At 40.6% G+C, this 12,248-nt stretch overlaps 1 protein-coding gene across 2 annotated transcripts in view; it reads right to left on the bottom strand.

Moving 5' to 3' along the window:
- Window positions 1-11,498, bottom strand: part of LOC117333047 (fatty acid-binding protein, brain-like) — a 30,100-nt gene extending 18,602 nt beyond the window's left edge. For both annotated transcript variants that reach the window (XM_033892166.1, XM_033892167.1), the window contains exon 1: window positions 11,188-11,498. In XM_033892166.1, coding sequence (XP_033748057.1) covers window positions 11,188-11,254 — 67 coding nt within the window. In that variant the 5' untranslated portion in view covers window positions 11,255-11,498. The remainder of the gene's footprint in view (window positions 1-11,187) is intronic.
- Between the last annotated feature and the right edge of the window lie 750 nt (window positions 11,499-12,248).

The raw sequence follows: 12,248 nt of genomic DNA, 5'->3' as shown, positions 1-12,248 counted from the left end.
TGTTCCCATAACAGCGACAAGACCAAACCAGTTTGACCACAACCTTGGTAGCCTATAGGTAATGATAAACCCACTGTTTCCTACTGTATGCTATCTGCATGTATACAGGAGACACAACATCGTCAATAATAGCATGGTTATGATTGGTCAACACGAAAACGTCGTAAGTTGATATATAATTTGTTGTCATCACCAGTGTGATAAGATTTGCAGTAATGCCACATACTTTACCTGTGTATGATTGTGATGTTAATTATAATTAACATTGAAAAGGATGCTGAGTCCTAAAATAAAGCTCTTTAATAAGAATGAAATCGGTGCCGAGCTCCAAACAAAGAGTCCTATAATTGTTGCTTTGCTTGATAGTGAGCTGTTCTTTTTTACCAGTGTATACTGTAAATCACTTATATTTCGCGAGTACTTAATTTCGCGAACTCACCTAATTTGACTTATTCGCGAATACATAATTTCGCGAATTCTGATCTCAAAATGACTTTAAATTCGCGAATGACGTTAACAGATCAGCGATATTTCCATGTTGGTAGCCATTTTGTTGATGAGAGTCATGTGACGGTACAAGAAAAGTCATGTGATTCAATCATGTGATATCGATGTCTGGACATACTGAATTGTATTTACCGTACCTGTATACATGCTAAATGGCTTACAATGGCGGTGTCAGACATTGAACAAAACCCACGGCTCATTAAGAATGCCTGGAAGATGACGGGACTACAATACGTACATTGTAATTAACGTACGTGTGTATACAGTGATACCGATGAACAGTTCTCGGGACAGTCTATTGCGAATGATTTATACTCCAGGCGATTATTTGCTCTGAATGTTTGAATTAAATAAATAATTTGTTTGATTTCAACTTTGTTATGGTCAATATCTTTTCGAGAATCAAGCGATGTGAAGTGCTATCTATACATGAAACCTAATATAACTTACAACAGCGTGGGTAATTAAGTAGGACGTATTCCGGGTGACCATCCGGGATCCTCGGGACCGTACCTATTGTACTTAAATTAACTACATGTAAAACGACGTCTAGAAGTTAATTTAGTCCGAGTTCAACCACAATATCAGTGTTCAGTGGGTTTGTGTGTGTGTGAAATTTTGGTGTTTTGTAATATAAAAACACACTCTGATATAAGTATATAATCTATCACTCTACCATTACTTTAACGGCGATGTTTGCACACCAACTAAAGATTACGGTAGATTCACAATAGACGCCACTTAGTATTTTTGTCATCCTTATACAAATATTCGCGAGGGATTTGAATTCGCGTTTGACTCTCCTCGCGAATTAACGCGAAGATAAATCCCACGCGAAATATAAGTGATTTACAGTAATACGTGTAAAATGTTGTTGTTTTTTGTTACATTTAAGGCACCAGTCGTCTTTTTTTCGGATGTGCTCAAAGTCTGCATCCTTCGTTTTTGTCAAGGTGATAAATTTATCCTATAATAAATGTAAACTTAGTGCGTCAGTTCTGTATATTCTCCAAATACATAACAATGTTGGGAAAACAAACAACATCCAACCTCCTGTTTATTTTAGCCTAATTCTCCTCTCCCCCGGTATTTTGTCGTGAACTTTAGATAATTAGCTTCGGTGGCAGATGCTTCCTCTCATTAACACTGAGTACCACATACACACGAACTCGGTGGATCATCTATCTTATATCCAGTTGGCAGTTATTTTACAGTTTATTTACAATTGCCAAGAACGATGGCAGGCCAATAAATAACACTGAACACAAGCCACACTCTCAAAACCGGACACCAGCCGAACTCTGATACTGAACACAAGCCGAACACAAGCCGAACTCTGATACTGAACACAAGCCGAACTCTGATACTGAACACCAGCCTAACTCTGATACTGAACACAAGCCGAACACAAGCCGAACTCTGATACTGAACACAAGCCGAACTCTGATACTGAACACAAGCCGAACTCTGATACTGAACACAAGCCGAACACAAGCCGAACTCTGATACTGAACACAAGCCGAACTCTGATACTGAACACAAGCCGAACTCTGATACTGAACACCAGCCGAACTCTGATACTGAACACAAGCCGAACACAAGCCGAACTTTGATACTGAACACAAGCCGAACTCTGATACTGAACACAAGCCGAACTCTGATACTGAACACAAGCCGAACTCTGATACTGAACACAAGCCGAACACAAGCCGAACTCTGATACTGAACACAAGCCGAACTCTGATACTGAACACAAGCCGAACTCTGATACTGAACACAAGCCGAACACAAGCCGAACTCTGATACTGAACACAAGCCGAACTCTGATACTGAACACAAGCCGAACACAAGCCGAACTCTGATACTGAACACAAGCCGAACTCAATTACTGAACTCAAGCCGAACTCAATTATTGAACACAAGCTGAGCCTCGATACTGAACACAAGCTGAGCCCCGATACTGAACACAATCCGAACTCCGATACTGACTCAAGCCAACCTTCGAAACCGATAAAAGCCTAACTTCGATAATAAATACAAGTCGTACCCCGATATCAACAACCATAGAAAACAATCTTCGCGGTTAAGTTATATTAGAGACACCCCACCCCCTAGGTACAATGTAGCCGAGTTGTGGTCACTACCCTATAATCACTGCCAGATGATGTTTGTTTTTAGAAAGATATTCAACTCCGCCACGGCCACTAGACCTCGGGGTGTTAATGGTCAGCCTCTATAGGTCAGTAATATCCAGATCACAATATGTGGGTTACACTCAAGGTCAAACGGTACTACACAATAGGGGTCACAATTCTTAAAGAGATGCTACTTTGATCAGTACGACCCTGACGAATGACTAATGACATGTGCACAACTCCCCAACAAACTACACATGTACATGTATTATATAACATGAACATTCAGATTTTATTTTGAAATACTCGATCGTTTGCAGTCATAACTTTATGACAAGTTTTCAATCATATGTGTTAAATACATCTCGAGTATTTTGCTGGGGTCGGGGGGGGAGGGGGGGGGGGTGGGGTGGGGTGGGGGGGGGGGACGCCTTTCCCGGCTAACACTAACAACGCGTGCCTTTGAACATGTTACATTACCATTTTTACTGAAAATTTGAACACTGCATGTAATTGATTTGTATTAAATGTATGTAAAGAAATGACAGTAAACGACATGCCCTTTATTCTGATCACGGTATTTTTTTGAAAATTCGCCGAAACTTGAAAATAATTCGGCCATCTCTCCCGAGTTCCGTCAATGCTGTGTTCCAGCTCCCTCTAATCGGCCATCTCTCCCGAGTTCCGTCAATGCTGTGTTCCAACTCCCTCTAATCGGCCTTGTCTCCCGAGTTCCGTCAATGTTGTGTTCCAACTCCCTCTAATCGGCCTTGTCTCCCGAGTTCCGTCAATGCTGTGTTCCAACTCCCTCTAATCGGCCTTGTCTCCCGAGTTCCGTCAATGCTGTGTTCCAACTCCCTCTAATCGGCCATGTCTCCCGAGTTCCGCCAATGTTGTGTTCCAACTCCCTCTCCCGTGTTCTAACTTCTCCGCTAATCGACTATCAACCCCGGGCGTTTTACCTTTATGTCCAGCCAACACCGATCATACGTTAGAAGGACACATATATAGTTTTGCAATTACCAGACAATGACTGAAGAATTGATTATCCATTGTGTTAAAATGCCGTGTCCAGGTCACAATTGTGTTCCCGTATTCACTATTAAAAGGCTATGTGCAATATTAATTAGAATGCAAGAGGGCACGCTATTGAATATATAACTCATGCTTTGTTCTACTTCCTGTACATATCATATATCGCACATTTTTATATTTATAACAGCTGTGAGTATTTCTGGACTATTAGGTGCCGTGAGTTCGAGGCTCGGTCAGGGAACGAATCAACTCCAGCTAGCTAAAGGTCTCTGGCTTAGGCCAACCGATCTTTAGCAACCGAATCCTACTTGACAGGGTGCAAGTTCCGCCTTTATTTCAAGGCAGAAACACAGATATAAATATTCTGTTCAGTTTTCACCAGTGTCGTGGTTCGCTATCTCATCTTTATTACTAACCCTTAATTGAAATCTTTCCACAAACCCTTTTCATCTCTGTTCAGAGTAATAATTACATTTAGAAATAATTAATCTCTACACCTAACAAATTATCCGAATAAAAAAAAATAGAAAGTAATTGTGTTCATTTCTTGAGTAATTACGGAAAATTCCCAACAATAATAAGTTTCTATGCAAATTAGTCCCACAATGAAACGGGCGGGTTGACAGTCAACACAAAATGGCGGATCGCCTTAGCTTGGGGCCTGCCTAAACGCAGAGAGATTCTGCCAAAAAGAAACGTAAAAGGGACTGGAATCGGCAAAACCCCGAGATTTCATAAGGAAAAGAATTGATTCGTTGGAAATGAGCAAGAGAAGAAAAAGGAATAGACTCGAATTCCGTCTATAGGATTGCTGGTTAGCTTTTCTCGTATTCCTCAAACATTGTCAACTTCATCGATCTAGTTTTTATCGGTGTTTTGTTGTATGCATATTGTGGTGAGTAATTTTTATACACTGATGTCTCAAGGACTCCCCGGTCAAGCGTCCAGTCCAAGGGTCATTTTAATGTTAGGAGAGCGTGAATGAGCATCTTGGATTGCCATTAATACACGTGTGCAACTAGAAATTTAATATCAGCCATTATTATCAGGCTGATTTTTAACGAAAGCTTTGATCCCGCATTATGACCAGGCTCCGAGTAATTACGAAGTTTTTAGAGATCTGCCAAAGATAGTTAACACAGATTCCCTAATATCGAGCAAAGCATGATTTAGAAAAAATCTCGACAACTAACGCAGTATTGAAGCATTTTAAGAAACTTGCCTTCAATTCATGTTGGTATTTGATATTCTGGCGACATATAGCACGATACAAGCGAGCTCTTCTTGACTGTTCGCGAGAGGACTTTGGTTTGGTTTTGTTTAACGTCCTATTAACAGCCAGGACCATTTAAGGATGTGCCTGTTATTCGAGGTGGAGGAAAGCCAGAGTACCCGGAGAAAAAAAAAGGCCTACGATCAGTACCTGGCAACTGCCCCACGTAGGTTTCGAGCTCGCAACCCAGAGGTGGAGGGCTGGTGATAAAGTGTCGGGACACCTAACCATTCGGCCAACGCGGCCCCTCGCGAGAGGAAATCATGGAATACGGGAAATGGCGCCAACATCAAAGGCTAGGATAAGATATTTCAGCTCAAGGGAGAATTTGTATCCCACCAGGAGGTATGGCATGTGTGTGGAATCGAGCAATGTTGGAGTTATACAAGAAACGTTACTTGTATGTTTATATTCACAACAAGGAGGTGTAAATTATTTTTATGAAATAATTACTGGGAAAACTAATTAACCAATGCGCAACCGGTGAAGATGTAAGCATTATTCCAGGCGAAAATGTGTCAACAATAAGCTTAAACCAAGCTTTCAACGACACCAAGACTGTGATTCTGTGATTCTGCGTATGCAGACTGGCGATCACTGCGGATGACCAAGAAAAGATACGTATATTATTCCGCGAATACCTCGTCCACGCTCTTTTCATTTACATGTTTAAAGTTAAAGAGAGTTACTCAAAGATAGTATAAATACACTGTTTAGTGCCAATAATTGCGGTTGAAACGAAGACTATATCTAATTCGGTATATTTCTTTGCATGACATCGAAGTGAAAGGCCGGAAATTACATAATATTTCCATTTCCTGCTAGATGGTATAGACAATCACCCCTCCCCCCAAAAAATCCAGGACAACCCGTTAAACGTCAGCAGAGTTCCCCGACGTTAATAAATTGTGTTAGAAAATGTGAAAATTGAACTACATGATTATATGATGCTAATAGCCCGCATGGCTGAAACAATGCAGTTACTGATTTAATATTTATCGGAGCGAGACACGTGGTGTCACGTGGGAGGCGAAGTGATGGAACTTTCCGGGACCCGGCTGTCCGTATCCGGGTGTCACTGGATAAACAGTGTTATCGGTAAGACCTCTGATCAGAGATATCGTCACCTGACACATAGGTGTATATAAAGGATGTATAATGGGACGACGGACGTTTTGGATTTACACAATATATGCACATTTTTGTATTCCCCCAAAATCTTAAATTCCGAAATTTCAAATAAAAAGTAAAGCAAATTAATAATTTTGCAGACTTAAGTATGACGTCACTATAAGGGAGTATACTATATTAAATCTAACAACTTTTAATACATTTAATATACTTAATTCAACATTTGTACATGTATAAAATGCATAATCATACTGTCCACAGTAAAATGGGGCCATACATTTGTAGTCCTGTAGATGATCAAGATACAGAATAAGGTCATTGTCACTGAAGCCATGTGCGGCTATTTGTCATTATAAGTGATGGTCAGTTTCACAATGTACACACTGGCGTGTGTCATTCACCTGTTTCTGTATACTCTCGACACCGATACGTGTACAATAGGACCAGAGTTCTACCAACAGTAGCACAAGAAGAGTATTTCGATAATGGTGTACAGGACTGTGATGTATTTTTGATTTATGATGTAATGTCAGTTTCTACCAGACTAAGATATTACCAGTTTATGATGTAATGTCAGTTTCTAGCAGGCTAAGAGATTACCAGTTTATGATGTAATGTCAGTTTCTAGCAGGCTAGGAGATTACCAGTTTATGATGTAATGTCAGTTTCTAGCAGGCTAAAAGATTACCAGTTTATGATGTAATGTCAGTTTCTAGCGGGCTAAGATATTACCAGTTTATGATGTAATGTCAGTTTCTAGCAGGCTTAGAGATTACAAGTTTATGATGTAATGTCAGTTTCTAGCAGGCTAAGAGATTACCAGTTTATGATGTAATGTCAGTTTCTAGCAGGCTAGGAGATTACCAGTTTATGATGTAATGTCAGTTTCTAGCAGGCTAAAAGATTACCAGTTTATGATGTAATGTCAGTTTCTAGCGGGCTAAGATATTACCAGTTTATGATGTAATGTCAGTTTCTAGCAGGCTAAAATATTACCAGTTTATGATGTAATGTCAGTTTCTAGCAGGCTTAGATATTACCAGGCTATGATGTAATGTCAGTTTCTAGCGGGCTAAGATATTACCAGTTTATGATGTAATGTCAGTTTCTAGCAGGCTTAGAGATTACAAGTTTATGATGTAATGTCAGTTTCTAGCAGGCTAGGAGATTACTAGTTTATGATGTAATGTCAGTTTCTAGCAGGCTAGGGGATTACCAGGCTATGATGTAATGTTAGTTTCTAACAGGCTAGGGGATTACCAGGCTATGATGTAATGTCAGTTTCTAGCAGGCTAAGATATTACCAGATTGTGATGTAATGTCAGTTTCTAGCAGGCTTAGAGATTACCAGTTTATGATGTAATGTCAGTTTCTAGCAGGCTAGGGGATTACCAGTCTATGATGTAATGTCAATTTCTAGCAGGCTAAGATATTACCAGTTTATGATGTAATGTCAGTTTCTAGCAGGCTAGGGGATTACCAGTTTATGATGTAATGCTACTTATTTACACGTTTTGAAAACTCAAAGTTAAAAGTTTAAAATGTTCCCCAGTTCTGGGACGCCAGATTTTTCCAGTTGTGATGTATTTCTAATTTGACGGTGGCTTGCATCCTTGGGTTTTCCACTTGTTTATGGTGACGGTATCACGGTGTCCACCACGCTGGTGTTCTAATTGTGGTGTAATTACAATGTCGCGGTGTCCACCACGCTGATGTTCTAGTTGTGATGTAATTACAACGTCACGGTGTCCACCACGCTGATGTTCTAGGTTTGGTGTAATTACAATGTCACGGTGTCCACCACGCTGATGTTCTAGTTGTGGTGTAATTACAATGTCGCGTTGTCAACCACGCTGATGTTCTAGTTGTGATGTAATTACAATGTCACGGGGTCCACCACGCTGATGTTCTAGGTTTGGTGTAATTACAATGTCACGGTGTCCACCACGCTGATGTTCTAGTTGTGGTGTAATTACAATGTCACGGTGTCCACCACGCTGATGTTCTAGTTGTGGTGTAATTACAATGTCACGGTGTCCACCACGCTGATGTTCTAGTTGTGGTGTAATTACAATGTCACGGTGTCCACCACGCTGATGTTCTAGTTGTGGTGTAATTACAATGTCACGGTGTCCACCACACTGAGGTTCTAGTTGTGGTGTAATTACAATGTCACGGTGTCCACCACGCTGATGTTCTAGGTTTGGTGTAATTACAATGTCACGGTGTCAACCACGCTGATGTTCTAGTTGTGGTGTAATTACAATGTCACGGTGTCCACCACGCTGATGTTCTAGTTGTGATGTAATTACAATGTCACGGTGTCCACCACACTGAGGTTCTAGTTGTGGTGTAATTACAATGTCACGGTGTCAACCACGCTGATGTTCTAGTTGTGATGTAATTACAATGTCACGGTGTCCACCACGCTGATGTTCTAGTTGTGGTGTAATTACAATGTCACGGTGTCAACCACGCTGATGTTCTAGTTGTGATGTAATTACAATGTCACGGTGTCCACCACGCTGATGTTCTAGTTGTGGTGTAATTACAATGTCGCGGTGTCCACCACGCTGATGTTCTAGTTGTGATGTAATTACAATGTCACGGTGTCCACCACGCTGATGTTCTAGTTGTGGTGTAATTACAATGTCACGGTGTCAACCACGCTGATGTTCTAGTTGTGATGTAATTACAATGTCACGGTGTCCACCACGCTGATGTTCTAGTTGTGGTGTAATTACAATGTCACGGTGTCCACCACGCTGATGTTCTAGTTGTGGTGTAATTACAATGTCACGGTGTCCACCACGCTGATGTTCTAGTTGTGGTGTAATTACAATGTCACGGTGTCCACCACACTGAGGTTCTAGTTGTGGTGTAATTACAATGTCACGGTGTCCACCACGCTGATGTTCTAGGTTTGGTGTAATTACAATGTCACGGTGTCCACCACGCTGATGTTCTAGTTGTGGTGTAATTACAATGTCACGGTGTCCACCACACTGAGGTTCTAGTTGTGGTGTAATTACAATGTCACGGTGTCCACCACACTGAGGTTCTAGTTGTGGTGTAATTACAATGTCACGGTGTCCACCACGCTGATGTTCTAGGTTTGGTGTAATTACAATGTCACGGTGTCCACCACGCTGATGTTCTAGTTGTGGTGTAATTACAATGTCACGGTGTCCACCACGCTGATGTTCTAGTTGTGGTGTAATTACAATGTCACGGTGTCAACCACGCTGATGTTCTAGTTGTGATGTAATTACAATGTCACGGTGTCCACCACGCTGATGTTCTAGGTTTGGTGTAATTACAATGTCACGGTGTCCACCACGCTGATGTTCTAGTTGTGGTGTAATTACAATGTCACGGTGTCAACCACGCTGATGTTCTAGTTGTGATGTAATTACAATGTCACGGTGTCCACCACGCTGATGTTCTAGTTGTGGTGTAATTACAATGTCACGGTGTCCACCACGCTGATGTTCTAGTTGTGGTGTAATTACAATGTCACGGTGTCCACCACGCTGATGTTCTAGGTTTGGTGTAATTACAATGTCACGGTGTCCACCACGCTGATGTTCTAGGTTTGGTGTAATTACAATGTCACGGTGTCCACCACGCTGATGTTCTAGTTGTGGTGTAATTACAATGTCACGGGGTCCACTACGCTGATGTTCTAGGTTTGGTGTAATTACAATGTCACGGTGTCCACCACGCTGGTGTTCTAGTTGTGATGTAATTACAATGCCACGGTGTCCACCACGCTTGGGTTCTAGTTGTGGTGTAATTACAATGTCACGGTGTCCACCACGCTGATGTTCTAGTTGTGGTGTAATTACAATGTCACGGTGTCCACCACGCTGGTGTTCTAGTTGTGGTGTAATTACAATGTCACGGTGTCCACCACGCTGACGTTCTAGTTGTGGTGTAATTACAATGTCACGGTGTCCACCACGCTGATGTTCTAGTTGTGGTGTAATTACAATGTCACGGTGTCCACAACACTGGTGTTCTAGTTGTGGTGTAATTACAATGTCACGGTGTCCACCACACTGGGCATCCAGTTGTAAGCCATTAAACATTGAAGAATGAACATGGCTCTCTCAACATCACATGGCTTGTTAAGTTGACCAATAAATTAAATGATAGACTCGCCTTCTGACCCTTCGCCCTACACCCCGGGGCGCCATGAAACACTATCGCTTTTCATGTGTCCATGCCATTGATTCCAACCACTCCAGTTGACTACAGACACGCCTTACATCGAACCAGTGATGGCTGACCTCGATCATTAGATTTGTATTTAACATGATGCCAGCTTTAATTAGGTCATGATAGTGACATGACCCTGATCAAAATACTCATTTAGCATTATCGACAAAGATTGGCCACCGTCAGTCACATTTTATCGCGAATCATGACCAGCGTTTATTAGTATAAACACGTCTATACAGATTGGAATCATCTTTTAAGCGGGAATGATTTTAACAGTTTATACCGCTTTATTACGGTATTTCATTTAATTCACAAACCCTTATTTTGAATATTAAATTTAAAATTTAATAAACAAATTTTAAAATAAATTCTATGATAAATGCCTCTACACAGCTCCTCATCGACTTTTGAATGTAGACCATTGAAATTATGAACATCTATACTAGCATAATAATGGACAGTTATACATAACACGAATATGTACATATGTTTGACTACAGATAACTTGTCATATTTCCCTAGCATACACTATTGCAGTATCGTCAGCTTATACCAACAATTGTCTATTATATCATAACTTCTCAGTACTTTATACGCATGTACATTCAAACTTACCATCTACAACTTCTTGGAATACATTTATACTGTACTATATGACACCTTTTTGTGTTCTATAATGAAAACCATCATATGTTGCTGTAAAATTGATGTACATTATGTATATGTATTCTACTAATGTACCACCATATACTATATATGCAAAGGGTGAATGAAAAATATTTCAAAACTGAAAAAAAGATTTCTGTATAAAACATAAGCTTGTTTCGCTGTTAGAATGTAAACAGATAATATGTAAAACGGAACTGGAATCAACATTCCTACCTGTTACTTCCATATACTGGTCCAAGTTCTCCGCCGAAACAAATTCCCATTTTCCTAAAAGGGCCATTTTGACTGACGTGAAACACAACGATCTACAAATGATGGCTAACTCCACGAGAGTGAGTAATACTAGATGGCTCCGAAGGTCATATAATGGTGATTTACGGAATCTACCGAATGTGTCCGACAGATAATGCGCCTTCTCCCCGACACGCTCTCCTCACCAACCACACAATGTACTTTGCATTCTGTACAGCCAGTGGTACTTTGTACTCTTACAAACCTGTGGTCCTGGACGTATACGTGTGGCCGGAGTGTAATATGAAATAGAATCCTCTGTGTTAAGGTGATAACTGTGATAGATACCGATTGTTTGTCCTTCACTTGTCACTAATATCTCCTCGTTTATCAGAGGAGTGTCAGGGTCAACTGGATACCGTACATTCGGTTCATTATACAGCTTTCTAGAATCAATCATCCACTCCCAATATATAAGATTTGTCTTCATTAATTGATCATTCTACACACTATTTAGCAATATCTGTGATTGGTCCTTTAATCCACTTTCTCCAAATGCGGTTAACGCTTGGTGTTGGTTGTGAAAATTGTATGAATTAGATTCCTATTGAGAAGATTTTTCTACCTGAATAGTTCAGTGTCCATATGATGACATAATGCGAGGAAGATCGTGATGTAATTACCGACATCGTCACGAAACAGCTCCGTGAGACAGAAGGAGGTCGCTCATGATCAGTGGCTGTGATTTCCCATGTTCAGCTAAGACAAACGAATCTATATTCAATCAGCATATCAGTGTATATTGAGAATGCCAGCAGATCTTTCGAACAATTTCACTATTAAATATAAAACCAGAGGCACATAGGGCCCGTATTGCTCGCACGTGCTTGCAGCTTTTGACTTTGTCGAAAGATTTAATTATTGCGAATCTAAAAGTTTATTTTTATCATAGACCTGAAACTCGAATCCATAACCTTCTTTTCTTTTCACTAATTCCTGTCTACTATCTAAGCCGTGGAATTAGTATTAACGGATACATATTT

This window comes from Pecten maximus, chromosome 8 (assembly GCF_902652985.1).
Source record: "Pecten maximus chromosome 8, xPecMax1.1, whole genome shotgun sequence".
NCBI lineage: Eukaryota > Metazoa > Mollusca > Bivalvia > Pectinida > Pectinidae > Pecten > Pecten maximus.
This window is presented reverse-complemented; position numbering and strand designations above follow the sequence as displayed.